The sequence below is a fragment of the Cnephaeus nilssonii genome (genome assembly GCF_951640355.1).
Source record: "Cnephaeus nilssonii genome assembly, chromosome: 2".
NCBI lineage: Eukaryota > Metazoa > Chordata > Mammalia > Chiroptera > Vespertilionidae > Cnephaeus > Cnephaeus nilssonii.
The window spans coordinates 17,279,405-17,294,459 of NC_137073.1; the positions used below are offsets into that span (position 1 = coordinate 17,279,405).

The following is a 15,055-nucleotide window of genomic DNA, read 5'->3' on the forward strand; positions in this document are numbered from 1 at the left end:
GCTTCTAGTAGGGCTGTAAACCACCTAGGAGATGATTTGCTCTTTTTTCTTTTTTTAAAAATTGTGGTAAAATATACATAACCCAACATTTTTTATTTTAACCATTTTAAAGTTCAGTGGCATTAAATACATTCACAGTGTTGTGCAACCATCACCACTATCCATCTCCACAAATTTTTCATCTTCCCATAATGAAATTCTGTACCCATTAAACACTAACTCCTGTTCCTCCCCACTAACCCCTGGTGACCACCATTCTGCTCTCTGTTTCTGTAAACCTGACTACTCTAGGTACCTTATATAAGTGGAATCTGTGATAATAAAAGCGTAATATGCTAATTAGACTGGACAGCCGAACGACCTTCCGGAAGTCCTTCCGGACAAAGCCTTGGCGGGGGCCGAGGCAGAGGTGGTTAGTGCCAATCAGGCAGGCAGGCAGAGGAATTTAGGGGCATTAGGCAGTCAGGCGAGCAGTTAGGGGGGATGAGGCAGGCAGGTGAGTGGTTAGGGGAGATGAGGCAGGCAGGCAGAGTGGTTAGGGGCGGTCAGGCAGGCAGGCAGGTGAGTGGTTAGGAGCCAGCAGTCCTGGATTGCTAGAGGGATGTGGGATCAGGCCTACACCGGCAGTCGAACATCCCCGAGGGGTCCTGGATTGCGAGAGGCTACAGGCCGGGGGACACCCCTCCCCACCTTGCACGAATTTTATGCACCAGGCCTCTAATTATACAATATTTATCCTTTTGTGTCTGGGCTCTTTCACCTAGCATCATGTTTGAGGTTCATCCATGTTGCAGCATGGAACAGAACTGCATTCCTTTTGATGGCTGCATAATATTCCACTGTATAAATAGGCCACCTTTTGTTTATCCATTCATCCATCAATGGACATTTGTTTTGTTTCTACTTTTGGGCTATTGTGGATAATGCTGCTATGAACATAGGTGTACAAATACCTATTTAAGTCCCTGTTGATTGATAGCCCTAAGATATCTACTCTGTACCAAATGCCTTACACAGATTATCTCCCTTTCATCTTTAGAGCAACCCTTATGAAGTATCATCATCCTCATTACCCTTTTTCTGAGGAAACTGAGTCTCAGAGGGTTTAAGTTGCGGTCATCCAGCTGGCAAGTGTCAGAGGTGGTGTCTGAGCCCTGTGCTTTGTCTCAGCTGCTCCACCACGCCCAGACGTTCCCCCTCACCGTGTCCGGATGCCCTGGCTACAGGGTCCTTCTGACCCTCTGTCTGGGTCCTTTCTGTGTCCTGGGTTGGCTTTGACCAGGACAGCAGCAGGTTGGTCAGCTACAGGGCCATCTGGGTAAGCTGTTGGTATACTATAGACGCATATGGCAGTGATTTCAGAAGGCTTCCAGAATAGTGTTGCCGTGGTTCTGATGAAGGCCTACTTCCCTTCATCAGCTGGAATCACACTGCTGCCATCGGGTGGGTGTCTGATGGCTCATTCACCAAGCCCTGATTAAGCAACTTGGCCAAAGCTGGGCATCCAGACAATGGCAGATTACTCAGCCGTGAAAGAGAATGAAGCACTCATACCTGCTACTGCATGGATGAACCTCAAAAACATAATGCTCAGTGAAAGAAGCCTGCCACAGAAGACCACATATTGTATGACTCCAATTATTGAAATGTCTAGAGAAAGTAAATTTACACAGATAGAAAGTAGATTAGTGGTTGCTGAGGGTTGGGGTGAGAGGATTGGGGAGTGACTGCCCATGGGTATGGAGTTTCTTTTTTAGGGTGATCAAATGTTCTGGAATTAGATAGTAGTGATTGCTGCATAACTTTGTGAATGTACTAAAACCCACTGTATTGTACACTTTAACGGGGTGCATTTTATGGTATGAGAATTACATCTCAGTAAAGAAAGAAGAGTTGGGAGCACCAAAGGATTGATACCTCCCTATCCTGGGGCCTCCCAGCCTTGCAGGGAAAGCTGGCGGGTGGACAAGGAAGGCTCTCGAGGTGGCCACAGGGTGGTCAGTGCCCGGAATCCAGCCTGTAGCACGAGAGGAAGGTGGTGTATTGGGTAGAATTTGGATATTCTTCCACATTTTCCATGAAAGGTTTGGGTTATTGGTTCCAGCTTCATTTGAATTTGCATGAGGAAGAGCAGGAAGGAAGGAGGGAGGAGGAGGGAGCAGCTGTCAAGCGATTAGCAGAAATAGCTTTCCTGTACTTTATAGAATCTCGCTCTTTTTAAAAATTTAAATTTACTTAACAAATGCTTATGTAGAATGAGCCATGTGCCAGACTCTGTTCTCAGCACCTTACCAAAACAGACTCCTTTATTTGCCTGGACAACTCAGCAAGGTAGACGCTTTTCTTACTCTCCTTTTAACAAATGAAGGAACTGAGGAACTGAGAGCTTGATGATTTGTTTGTGTGGTCACAGAGCCGGTCAGAGGCTGAGCAGAGATTTGAACCCAAGCCCCAGAGTCCATGGCCTTACCGACTCATTCACTCATTCATCATGTAAATATCTATTAGTGTCAACTATGAGCGAGGTGTTTTTCAAAGCACCAGGGATTGTCCTAGCTGGTTTGGCTCAGTGGATAGAGCATTGGCCTGCAGACCAAAGGGTCCTGGGTTCGATTCTGGTCAAGGGCACGTTCCTTGGTTGCAGGCTCCTCCCCAGCCAAGGCCCTGGTTGGGGCGCCTGCAGGAGGCAACCAATGGATGTGTTTCTCTCACATAGATGTTTCTCTCTGTCTTTCCCTCTCTTTTCCACTCTCCCTAAAAATCAATGGAAAAATATCCTCGGGTGAGGATTAACAAAAAAACAAAACAAAACAAACAAACAAACAAAAGCACGAGGAATTCAGAGGTGAGCAAGCCCACTGCCGGGGTCTGATGACTTCTCGCTTCAGCAGCTGTGACTCAGAGGAAGGAAACAAGTACCGTGAGCGCTCGTGGGAGGGTCCACTTTACAGATGGGCCTGCAGGGGAGAAAGGACATGCAGTGCTCAAGGTCATCCAGCTCAGCTAGGAGTCCAGGGCTGTCTAACTCCAGCCCCCCCTCTCCACATGCTAAGTGTGTCCATGTGGAGCGGGGGGCATATGGGAGACATTCAATGGAAGTTTTCATCAGCCTCTGCCTGCCCCAGCTGAGGCCCCAGGAGTGGGTTCTCGGCCTTGGATCAGCTTCCTTTCTCAGCTGGCAGGCTCGGGTGTCCCTTCCCAACCGCCTGGCAGAAGGGCTGTAACTCAATCCTCTGCTGCCTTGTGTCCCATGGGGGCCTAACCCATGTGTGTGTCCATCAGGGGGAAGCTCAGGCTTGATTTGTGGGAACAGCAGTCAGCATCTGAGGCTCTTAGGCAAGGATATCACTCGCCGAGTGAGCTGGTTTCCAACACAGGTTGGGGGCCTGTGAACTCTTCGACCCTGTGATGTGGCCAAGGCAAAGGGCCCCTATTTGTGGGTTTAGGTCAGTGGGACTCAGCATCTCCAAATCACCCATACTTGTGATGTCCTAGAGCAGTGGTCGGCAAACTCATTAGTCAACAGAGCCAAATATCAACAGTACAACGATTGAAATTTCTTTTGAGAGCCAAATTTTTTAAACTTAAAACTTCTTCTAACGCCACTTCTTCAAAATAGACTCGCCCAGGCCGTGGTATTTTGTGGAAGAGCCACACTCAAGGGGCCAAAGAGCCGCATGTGGCTCGCGAGCCGCAGTTTGCCGACCACGGTCCTAGAGGCAGGACAGGGTGGTTCAGGGCTGGGGGCTGGGTCAGCCGGGCCTGGCTCCAATCCTGCCACTTCTAGCGACAGTGTAATGACCTCCCAAGCCTCAACTTGCTCAGCTGTAAAATGGGGAAACAATGGCTCCCATCCCATCAGGGCATTGTGAGGATGAAATGATGCAGTTAGCGTTTTGTAAATGTCGGTAACAACAGTGTCAGACACTAGACCTCACACCCCAGCTGACAGCCCTCTGATACCGGAGCACTGGCCCGAGGATGGACTCCTTATTTCGGGGCCCCGGCCTTCCAGACGGAGCCTGAGCTCTGGGAGCCCCCACGGCCTACGGCGGCGGCTCTGTCGTTGGAGCAGCCGCTGTTTACTTGAAGAAGGCACGCCTTCCCTTGCACAGGCAGGGTGAGCTGTGTCCAAGCGCCTGTCCACTGCTGATCAGCCCCCATGCCTCCCCACTGTTATCTGGGGGCTCCAGATGGGGCCCTTCTAACAAGAGGCTTGTTATGACAGGAAGTTAGCCAGTGACGCTTAGTGCCCTCAGCTGGCTGCGTGCGCTGAGCTGTGGCCTATCACTCCCCACCGACATAGTTCTCAGGCGATCGGGGACTTCGGTAAGAAGTTTATGTTCTTTCTTTCTTTGCTCGTTGGCATTTCTTTGAGCCCCTAGTGTGTGTCAAGAACTGAGATGATGCGGGTGTGAGGTCCGTGTGCTGAAAAGCACGCAGCCCAGGCCTTTGGCATGTATATGCAAGTGAGTAGTATGTGTGGTTGAAAGGTACCATAAGTGCTATCCAGTAAATAAATGAACAGGGAAGGAGGCAGCCTTGCGGGGGGGTGGGGAGGGGGTGTCCCAGGAAGAGGGACCAGCAGAGACAGACAAGTCCCCGAAGCCTGGCATCTCCTCACTCCCTATCCTAGTCTCCTACCACCTGGGAGCCCCAGTGACTCGTCCCCCTCCCCGTTCACTGTCAAGTGAATTGCCCAGTGTTCCAAGCAGGGGAAACAGCTAGTGCAAAGGCCCTGGGCAGGAACAAGCTGTTTCCTGCGGCTGACACAGCGAAATACCACAAATTGGGGGCTTAAACAGCAGACATTTGTTATCTCACAGTCTGGAGGCTAGAGGTCTAGGATCAGGGTGTCACACAGTGGGTTCCTTCAGAGGGCTGTGAAGGACAGGCTGTTCCAGGCCTCTCTCCGGGCTTCTCATGTTGCTGGTAATCCCTGGTATTTCTGGCTTGTAGAGGAATCGCTCCGATCGGTGCCTTCATCTTCACGTGGCGTCCCTGTGTGTGTGTCTGTGTCCACATTCCCCTTTTATAAGGACACCAGTCACATGGGATTAGCGCCCACCCTACTCCAGTATGACCTCATCTTAACCAATTACATCTGCAACAACCCTGCTTCCAAATAAGGCCACATTCAGAGGTCCTGGGGGTTAGGACTTCCACACATGAGCTTTGTTCGAGGTGGGGGCACAATTCAACCCATAACCGTGTGTTCTAGAAACAGCGAGGCTGGCGTGGCTAGGGCAGAGCGAAGGAGGCTGGGGCGGGAGGTCAGCTGGTGTAGAGGAATCACCCCGATCCATGCCTGTATCTTCACGTGGCCTGGCAGGCCACGGTACGGAGTGTGGGATTTGTTCTGGACATCCAGGCCTGTTCTAAGGATGTCCTTTCATCTCGGGAACGGGAGAGAGACTGATGAGCAATCAGTGGAAGCGGAGAAGCTCAGGGGGCAGTGTGGCCACTGCCTGGCAAGCGTTGAAGGACTGAGGGTGGAGAAAGAAATCGTGACCACAGTACAGGTTTGAGAGAACAGAACACAGCTCCTTCCCAGCCCGTTCGGAGGGCTCTGCAGGCACAAATGCAGGAGGGAGCCAGAGCAGCCGGCGAGGCCTCACCCTATAACGGGTAGACGGATGCTGGCATGTTTTGAAGTATAAGGAGGGAAAGGAGTATATGCCCCAGGGGACAAAGCCTGGCTCTGTTTCCAGGTTTCCTGGGACAACAAGCCCTGCTGCTGAGCAAGGGGTTCCTGAGGGAGTGAAAGCTGAGCCAGCCTGGGATTCAAATCCAGGTTCACCATTTTGCACTGTGTGACCTTGGGTAGGTTACTTAGCCTCTCTGGGCCCCCGTTTACCAGATTGTGTCTCAGAGTAGCTGGCACTCATCAAGCCTTGACTCTGCTCTTCCAGCTGTGTGTATTCTTCCATTAAATCTTCCATTTAATCTTCCATACACACAGCTGGAAGAGCAGAGTCAAGGCTTGATGAGTGCCAGCTACTCTGAGACACAGTCTGGTAACGTCCTCACATTGCAGACGAGAAAACAGAGTCTCAGACTTGCCCAGGGCCACCCAGTGAGAAAGTAGAAGAGACTCAGCTGAGCCTGACCAATTCTGAAACATATACGCCTTTTCCTCCTTATGCTTTCAAAACATGCCAGCATCTGTCTGCCCATTACAGAGGAGGGGCGGGGCTGGCTGCCCTGGCTCCCTCCTGCATCTGTGCGGGCAGAGCCCCCTGAAAGGGCTGGGGAGGAGCTGTGTTCTGTTCCGGCAAACCTGTACTGTGCCGCCATCTGAGTCCTGTTGTCTGGAGAAGGAAAATGCTGGGTGCCTGTGATGTGCCAGGCTGCATGAGCTAATCAACCTGGTTTCGTCTTCTGGGAGACAAGCTTGGTACACCTTTTCCAGATGATAAAACAGCTTTAGAGAGAGCGAGGGACTGGCCTCTCTGCTGGGAGGAGGCAGAACTCCACCCAACTCTCATCCACTTTGCCATGAGGCTCCCTCAGTGGGGAAATGCCTTCCTTTGAAAGAGCATTCAGGGTCCTCCCTTGCAAGGCCTCAGAGTCCAGACCCCTGTCTGGGAGCCCCATGGTGCACTTTCCCCTGGGACCAGCGTTCCTATTCTAACGCTGGTGGCTGGTGTGTTTGTACAAAGCAACCAGATTTGACCGATGGCAGGAGGCAGCCCCATCCTCCTGACCCTGGCGGAGGACGGCTGGGCTGGCCTTGTGGGGCTGGGATAACACCAAGGGCACCAGGCACGCGTCCATTCCCCCTCCTCCTGTCTCTGCCAATCTGAGCTGGGTGGGTGCCGCCTTTCCGCTGGGAGGGATGGGGGTGGAAGTGTGTGTCCTCAGATGCCGGCACTATATTTGGAGCTCGCTTTGATTCTGATTCCAGGGCATGTAGGCTGTGACAGGCGCTTGGAGCAGACGCTGCTTGAACGCCGCCAGCCAGGAATGCCCACACGCCCCCCAGTGGCTCTGACGGGCTCGGACTCTGGAACTTCCCAAACTGGGCACAGACTCTCTCCCCTTCCAATCGGGAGGCCTTTTCTTTCTTTTAGTTGCCTACCTGCTCTGGTTCGACCTCCAGGAGGTAGAATAGAAGCAGCTGGAGCAGGCATCCTTGCCTTGTTCCTGCCCCGAGGTGGAAGGGTTCAGTCTGTCACCATTGAGTGTGTGGTCCGCCGCGGTTTCTGTAGATGCACTTGACCGGGTTGAGGGGGTCCCCCTCTCCCTCGCTTGTTGAGCTTTTACCATGAAGAGTGTTGAAATTTGTTCATTTTTCCCTCTGAAAGATGCTTTCTTTTAAAGTGTCCCAGGCGAGTCCACTCTTTCTTCTAAGGGCAAAAGCTCAAATGTAAATCCAAAGCGTGATCTGCCAGGCCGCTGTGTGGACAAACGATGGTCTTGTTGGTAAAACAGCAGTGGCCACGCGCTTCCCAGGGGCCAGGAATGTTCTCACTCTCCACAGCCGTCTGTTCACTGAGCAATGAGAGACATTCCAGCCGGGGCAGGAGGGGGCTGTGCCCCGCGGACCTCGGCCACCCCCTCGCACTCACTGCCCTCTACCCCCAGGCCTACGAGAAGCGCTTCCCCACCTGCCCGCAGATCCCTGTCTTCCTGGGCAGCGAGGTCGTGTTCGAGTCCCGCAGCGCCGATGGCGCGGTGCACGTGGTGGAGCGGAACTGCCGGCTGCGCGTGGAGGCCCCGCGGCTGCTGCGGAAGGTGGGCGCCCGATGGGCAGAGGAGGAGGTCGGACGGGGTGGTGGGTGACAGCTGGGAGCCAGGGGCGGGGCCCCGCGGCGGGGCCTGTGTGAGTGTTGGTGCCGGAAAGAGGGGTTACGCGGTGGGTCTGGGTCGGAGGGCCGGCTGGATCGCTGGATCTGGAGGGACCAGGGCCAGGAGGCTGGGCTGGGGCTGGGCGGGGAGCAGGGGTCCGGGAATGGAGGGCTGGGGAGAGGAAGGCGGGGACCCCGGCCCAGGCGGTGGGCAGGCGTGGGACGTGGGGGGAAGGGGAGTGCGGGTTCCGGGGTGACAGGGCAGCCCTCGGGTTCGTGCCCCCACCCCTCACCCCCTGCGCACCCGGTGCCCCGCCCCTTGCAGATCGCGGGTGTGGAGCACGTGGTCTTCGTGCAGAGGAACGTCTTGAACTGGAAGGAGAGGACGCTCCGCATCGACGCGCACAACGAGACCTTCGCCAGCCGCGTGGTGGTCCGTGAGAACTGCAGCTACACGGTGAGCGCGCAGGGCGACCCCGGCCGCCGCCCGCCGGCTGCTGCAGCCTCCTCCCGCCCCCCCCCCCCCCCCCCCCGGCCTTGTCCGATAAGATGCAGGCCGCTCCCTACATCTGCAGTTCAGATACACAGCCGATACCTTTTTTATTTTTATTTTTTAGTTTAGGTAGTTTAAAATTTTGTTTGAGACATACTTAGTAAAATAGTATTTGTTGTTTATCTTAAATGCAAATGTGACTGGGCATCCTGCTTTTAATTGGCTAAACCTGGCAACTTTTCTCCGCCCTCCATTCTTCTCTCGTTCCTTTCCTGCCTCATGAAACTGTGCCTTATTTCTCTACCTGTAAAACGGGGTTCATGATGGTGCCTGCCACATAGGTTGTGGTGAGGATTAAAGGAAGTAAAATATTCAAACCCCTTAGAGCAGTGCCTGGCATATACTAAGTCCTGCATATGTGCTACCTTTTAATATAGTTAAGGATACTTATTATTCTCCAGTGCATACTGATTGAGCACCTATGTGTCAGGCACCCTGAAAAGTGCTGGGCACCGTGGACAAATGGGCCTGACCACTGCCCTGGTGGAATTTCCATTCCAGTGGGAGACACAGGCCAGGAAAAAAAAACAACAAACAAACAAATCAGTATAGACTATCAACTGTCACACATGCTCAGAAGGGATCCACCAGATAGAATTACGGAAAGTAAGAGGGCCACTGTCTTGGTAACTGTGTCCCTGAGGCTTCCCCGAGGAGGTGCCATTGAAGCTGGGAGCTGAAGGGTGAGAAGGCGGGGAAGTGAGTCCTGGGGGCGGGAACAGCAGGTGTGACTTAGAGGGAGGTCAGAATGAGGGCTGCGGGGTCCTGCCGGCCTCAGGGCTGGAGTGAGGCCTCTGGGGGCATCTGAAAGGCAGCGCTGCCACTTTCTTGCTGAGTGATATTGGGCAAGACGCTTCCCCTGTCCTGAGCCCCCTTCCTTGTCTGTAAGAGGGGACCTCGGCAGAGCCTGCCTCAGCGGTGCTGGAGGGGCAATGAGATAATGTAGCTGTGCTAGATCCCAAACGGCATTTCTGTGGCAACCATGGCATTTTACAGGTGTTTTTGTTTGTTTGTTTATTTTAAGATTTTTTATTGATTTTTAGAGAGAGAGGAAGGGAGAAGAGAGAAAAAAACATCAATTTGTTGTTCCACTTATTTACGCATTCATTGGTTGACTCTTGTATGTGCCCTGACTGGAGATTGAACCCACAACCTTGGTGTATCTGGATGATGCCTAACCAATCGAGGTACCTGGGCAGGGCCTGTTCGCTAACACTTTAGACCTTGTGTTCTGGGCGGGGGCTCTTGGTACTGCTGGCCCCCTCGGCTGTTGCAAGCTGTGACAGTGCTGTCCACTGAACGCTCTCGCTGGCGCAGGTCACCAAGAGAGCCCTGGTGTCCCCCACCCTGAGACTGTGTCATCGCCCCTGCCTGCTTTCAGGTCCACCCTGAGAATGAAGAGTGGACTTGCTTTGAGCAATCTGCCTCGCTCGACATCCGGTCCTTCTTCGGTTTTGAAAGTGCCTTGGAGAAGATTGCCATGAAGCAGTACACAGCCAACATCAAGAGGGTAAGAGGGAGGCTCCGCCCGTCACAGGGAGAAAAGTGCACAGACCTTGGGGGCTGCCAGTCCTGGTTCAAAGCCCGCTCTGCTACTTGACAACTCCTGTGACATCACGCAAGAGCCTTAACCTTCCTCAGCTGTAGAATGGGTATTCTAACAATGGCCATATTACAGGAGATGATGGACAGCAAGCCTTAATGGGGTCACCATAATCACTGTCCTGATGGCTCCCAGGCTTGTGTGTAAACTCTGCGGACACAGAAGGGACATTGTACGATGCTTTTTCCTGGTTTAAATTGTCCCCGCTTGGTTTAAAGATCTGAGACACTTCACTGAGTAGAGGCCTTTAGTGTAATGAAACAGATGAAATCCATTCTAATAATATATTTTGTCCAATGGGTTATCAATATAAAACTTACTTGGGAGCTATTTTACATTCTTTGGTACCAAATCTCGCAAATCCGGTGTGCATTTAACATTCACAAAACATTTCCATTTGGCTTGGCCACATTCCAACTGCTTAGTAGCCACGTGTCAGGGCTGGGGCCAGAGCCAGGTGGGGGTGACTCCCAGGCTGACGTTGGTTACCCCGCGGTCCTGCCCCGGTGCTGACGTGTCTTGGTTCTCTCCGGCTCCCAGGGGAAGGAGGTGATTGAACATTACCTGAACGAGCTCATCTCCCAGGGCATCTCTCACATTCCCCGGTGGACGCCTGCCTCAGTCCGAGAGGAGGACGCCCGCTCCCAGGCTGTGCTGGGAGATCCCGGCTCGCTGGAGGTCAATGGGCCCAGAAGCACCCAGGGCCCCGCTGAAGAGGTGGCTGGTACGGAAGGTAGGTGACTGTGGCTGAGGCCCGCAGTTCTAGGACGTCTGCTCATTCTGTGGGGGGAGAATTGCCATGGGTCCCCTCGGGGATGGGCCTGGCTCCTGGAATGACAGCCTCCTCCCGCTCACGGCTGCTTTGCCCCCTCTCTCTTCCAGCCCAAAAGCCAGAACTGGCTTATTTCTCAATCAGGAGTTGACTTGATCTGGTGCCTTCGGGCTCCCCTTTTCTCTGGTTTGGTCACTATTTTAGATTATATGAGTAATGCATAATCACGGTGGGAAAAAATCCAAGTAGGAAGTAGGACTCCTTTGCTCTCCTTGGAGGCAACAATAGTTATGTGTTTGTGAAACTATCTAGGCATCTATACATTGCATAATATGTATGTACATACATACATTCATGTATAACCTATGCTGAACAGAGGAGAGCATAGTATACATTCTATTTGATACTTTGTGTTTTTCACTTAGCATGTTTCTTGAACAACTTTCCATATCAGTGCAGGTGTCTTAGCACTTTGCAGTCTTTCATGGTGTGGTTACACCACAACTTAATTATTAATAAACATTTATTGATTATTTTTAGTTTATTTGGCTAGTACCCTACTGATGGATATTTAGGTTGTTTCTGTTTTTTAAAAATACAAAAATGTTTTAAAAAATATTTGCATGAGTATCTACACAGCATATAATTCAAAAGGTTGAATTGATATGTCGAGGTTATGTGCAACTAAAATTTTGGTTGATTTACCAATTAGGCCTGCAAAGAGGTTGTATTAGGCAATGTTCCACCACAAGTGTGTAGCTGTGTTTACTCCTGGCTTCACTGTGGCCTGTGTCCCCGCAGGACAATTATTAAACACTAGAGGCCTGTGCATGACTTCGTGCATGGGTGGGGTCCTTTGGCCTGGCTGGTGATCAGAGTTGATCGGGGACCAGGGGGATGGCCAGCCAGGGGGAGGGACTGCAGGAGGTTGGCTGGCCAGGCCCCCTGCATCGGGCGTTCTGTCACTTAGGTTTTTATATATAGAGATTTTAAACTTAAAGGCAAAAAGTGACCACTGGTCGATTAGTGATCACCTCTTTCCTATGAGTGAGGCCAAGTATTATTTTTTCACGTTTAGTGACTCTATTTAACTTTGTTGTGAATCCTTGTTCTTGTTCTTTGTCCATTTTCCTATTTGTCTGTTAATTTATTACTACTTTGTGAGAGTTCTTTGCATATTAAGGCAATTAGCCTTTTTCATATTTCAGACTTGGATTGACATGGGAAATGTTCCCAATATGATGTTAAAGGAAGAAAACCTAGGATACAAAACTGCACATCCCCCCGAATCCAGTTTTAACCATGTGTACCTGTGCTGTCAACATTTCAGTGTCTCCTGGGCACATGGAAGTGTAGGGCTGGCCTGACTTGGGGAAACACTGTGTAACCAAACACACATTGGGGTTGTGTTTAGAAAGAACAAAATTCACCTGTTTAACAAATGTTTATTCTGCACCAACTGTGTGCACTAGCTGGCTGCCATTGTGGTGTGTGTGTGTGTGTGTGTGTGTGTGTGTGTGTACACTGAGTGGCCAGATTATTATGATCTCTGAACGCATAATAATTTGGCCACTCAGTGTATATCCTATATAATAAAAGGCTAATATGCAAATTGTCCCGACCAGGAGTTTGACCAGCAGGCAGGCCAGCTAACTGCCTATGTCCCTTCCCCCTGGCCAGGCTGGCCAGACCCTACCATGCACGAATTCATGCACCAGGCCTCATGTATATATATGAGTGACCAGATTATTATGCGTTCAGAGATCATAATAATCTGGCCACTCAGTGTATGTATATATATTTTGGTCAATCCTCACCTGAGGACACTTTTTCCATTGATTTTTAGAGAGTGGAACTGGGGGCGGGGGGGTGAGAGAGAGAGAGAGGGAAACATTGTGAGAGAGACACATCGACTGGTTGCCTCCTGCACGCACCCTGACTGGGTCTGGGGATCAAACCCACAACCCTTTGATGCATGGGCTGACACTCTAACCACCGAGAAACTGCCCAGGGCATACATACATTTTAATAATATTTAAAAAAACTTTTTTTTACAATGCTGCATTTCTGTCCCTTCCTGTGCATACATTGTGCAGGCCGTGCCCTGTGCCTCCTGTTTCACACAGCCCGTTCCTTCCTTCTCCGTCTGACCTGTCCACAGCGGGGCTGGCACTCAGGATTGCTGGTGGAAGGCACGGCGTGCTCCTTCCACCCTGCTCTGGATCACTGAGCCTTTGTGTTCGGGTGAAAGGGGCCTTCACAGCTGCCTGGGGGCTGGAAGGATGCTGGTATCTCCTGCCTCCCTTGTGTTTTCTCCCTCAACCCTTCCTTGCCCCCCCCCCCCCCGACTTAGAGCCCCCTACTCGCCTCCAACATCGCTGCCTCTGATCTCTCTGTGGGTCTGGACAATACCCCCCACAGCTTTTCTCTTGCCTCTAGTTACCCAGACGCCTCCTAGAGCAGATGGCCTGACCCCCAGCCCTGGGCTTTGTTTTGGAAGGAACCCTGGGTCCTGCTGCTGGGTGTGCAGACACTGTGCCATCTGCACACAACAAGAGCTATGCCCACGGGGCTGCTCTCTGCAGAGTGTCTCACCCACTGCGGAGAGGCTAACACACTGAGATGCCTCACCATGCCGGCACCTGCCACCTCAACAGTTGAGAGTGGACCACAGGACCTCAGGTTATAGCCAGGCCTCTAAATGCCAGCACACGCGACCCCAAATAGCCCAATTGTGTGAGATGGGACTGAACAGTGGAAATGATCTGTGCAGTTATGGACTGTACTCTGGGGTCAGTTTAAGAAAAGCCTTGCAGGGCCTGGTGGAGAGGGAAAGGAACTGGCATTTATCAACCGCCTGTTGTGCTGGGCACTCTGCATGCATTCACTCATTTGAGTGTACTGAGCCTCTCTCAGGCTCAGTTTTGTCTTCTCTGAAGTGGGAAAGTAGTGACGCCTGTCTCACAGGGGTGTAGGGAGAACTCATGGAGACAATGCATATTGCTAATAATTGTTACTCCAATAATGAACAGTCAGAAGGAGAAATTAAGAAAACAATCCCATTTACAATTGCATCAAAAAGCGTGAAATACCTAGGAATTAATTTAACCAAAGAGGTGAAAGACCTGTTATCTCTCAGAAAACTATAAGACACTGAAGAAAGAAGCAGAAGATACAGAAAAGTGAAGGATACACCTTGCTCCTGGACTGGAAGGATTAATATTGTTAAAATGTCCTTACTATCTAAAGCAATATACAGATGCAATGCAATCCCTATTAAAATATTCAATGGCATTCTTCTCAGAATTAGAATAATTAATCCTAAAATGTATACTGAGCCACAAAAGACCACAAATAGTCAAATAAATTTTGAGAGAGAACAAAGTGGGAGGTATCATGCTCCCTGATATCAAACTATACTACAAAGCTACAATAATCAGAACAGTATGATATTTTTATAAAAAACAGACATACAGATCAATGGAATAGAATAGAGAGCCCAGGAGTAAATCCTCGCTGAGATGGCCAATTAATCTACAACAGAGGAGGGCAACATATACAATGGGGTAAAGAAAGTCTTTTCAATAGGTTGTGTTGGGAAAACTGTACAGATATATGCAACAAATGAAATTGGACCACTTTCTAATACCATATACAAAAGTAAACTAAAAATATATAAATAAATTGAATGTAAGGCTTGAAACCATAAAACTAGAAGAAAACATAGGCAAGAAACTCTTTGACATCACTCTTAGTAATCTGTTTTTGGATATATTTCCTTGGGCAAGGGCAACAACAAAAAAATAAACCAATGGGACTTGCATCAGACTGAAAAGTTTTTGCACAGCGAAGGAAACCATCAACAAAACAAAACCATCAGCAAAACAACCTACTGAAGGGGAGGACATATTCACAAATGGTACATCGATAAGGGGTTACTATCCAAAATATATAAGGAACTCATACAACTTAACAACAACAACAAAAAAAAACAATCCAATTACAAAATGGGCAGAGGACCTGAATAGAAAATTCTCCAAAGAAGACATACAGATGGCCAATAGACATATGAAAAGATGCTCAACATCACTAATCATGAGGGAAATGCAAATTAAAACCACAGTGAGATATCACCTCACACCTGTCAGAATGGTTATCATCAATAAGTCAATAAACAGTGTTAGTGAGGATGTGGAGAAAAGGAAACCCTTCCTTGTTCACTGCTGGTGGGATTGCAGATTGGTGCAGCCACTGTGGAAAACAGTATGGAGGTTCCTCAAAAAGTTAAAAATAGAGTAGCCATATGATCCAGCAATTCCACTTCTGGGTATTTATCT

The 15,055-nt window shown here is 50.2% G+C and overlaps 1 protein-coding gene across 1 annotated transcript in view; it reads left to right on the forward strand.

Annotated features, from left to right (window-relative positions):
* Nucleotides 1-15,055, forward strand: part of SEC14L5 (SEC14 like lipid binding 5) — a 42,183-nt gene that overhangs the window by 9,460 nt on the left and 17,668 nt on the right. The window contains exons 3-6 of the mRNA XM_079783224.1: nt 7,588-7,737; nt 8,116-8,247; nt 9,725-9,853; nt 10,487-10,679. Coding sequence (XP_079639350.1) covers nt 7,588-7,737; nt 8,116-8,247; nt 9,725-9,853; nt 10,487-10,679 — 604 coding nt within the window. The remainder of the gene's footprint in view (nt 1-7,587; nt 7,738-8,115; nt 8,248-9,724; nt 9,854-10,486; nt 10,680-15,055) is intronic.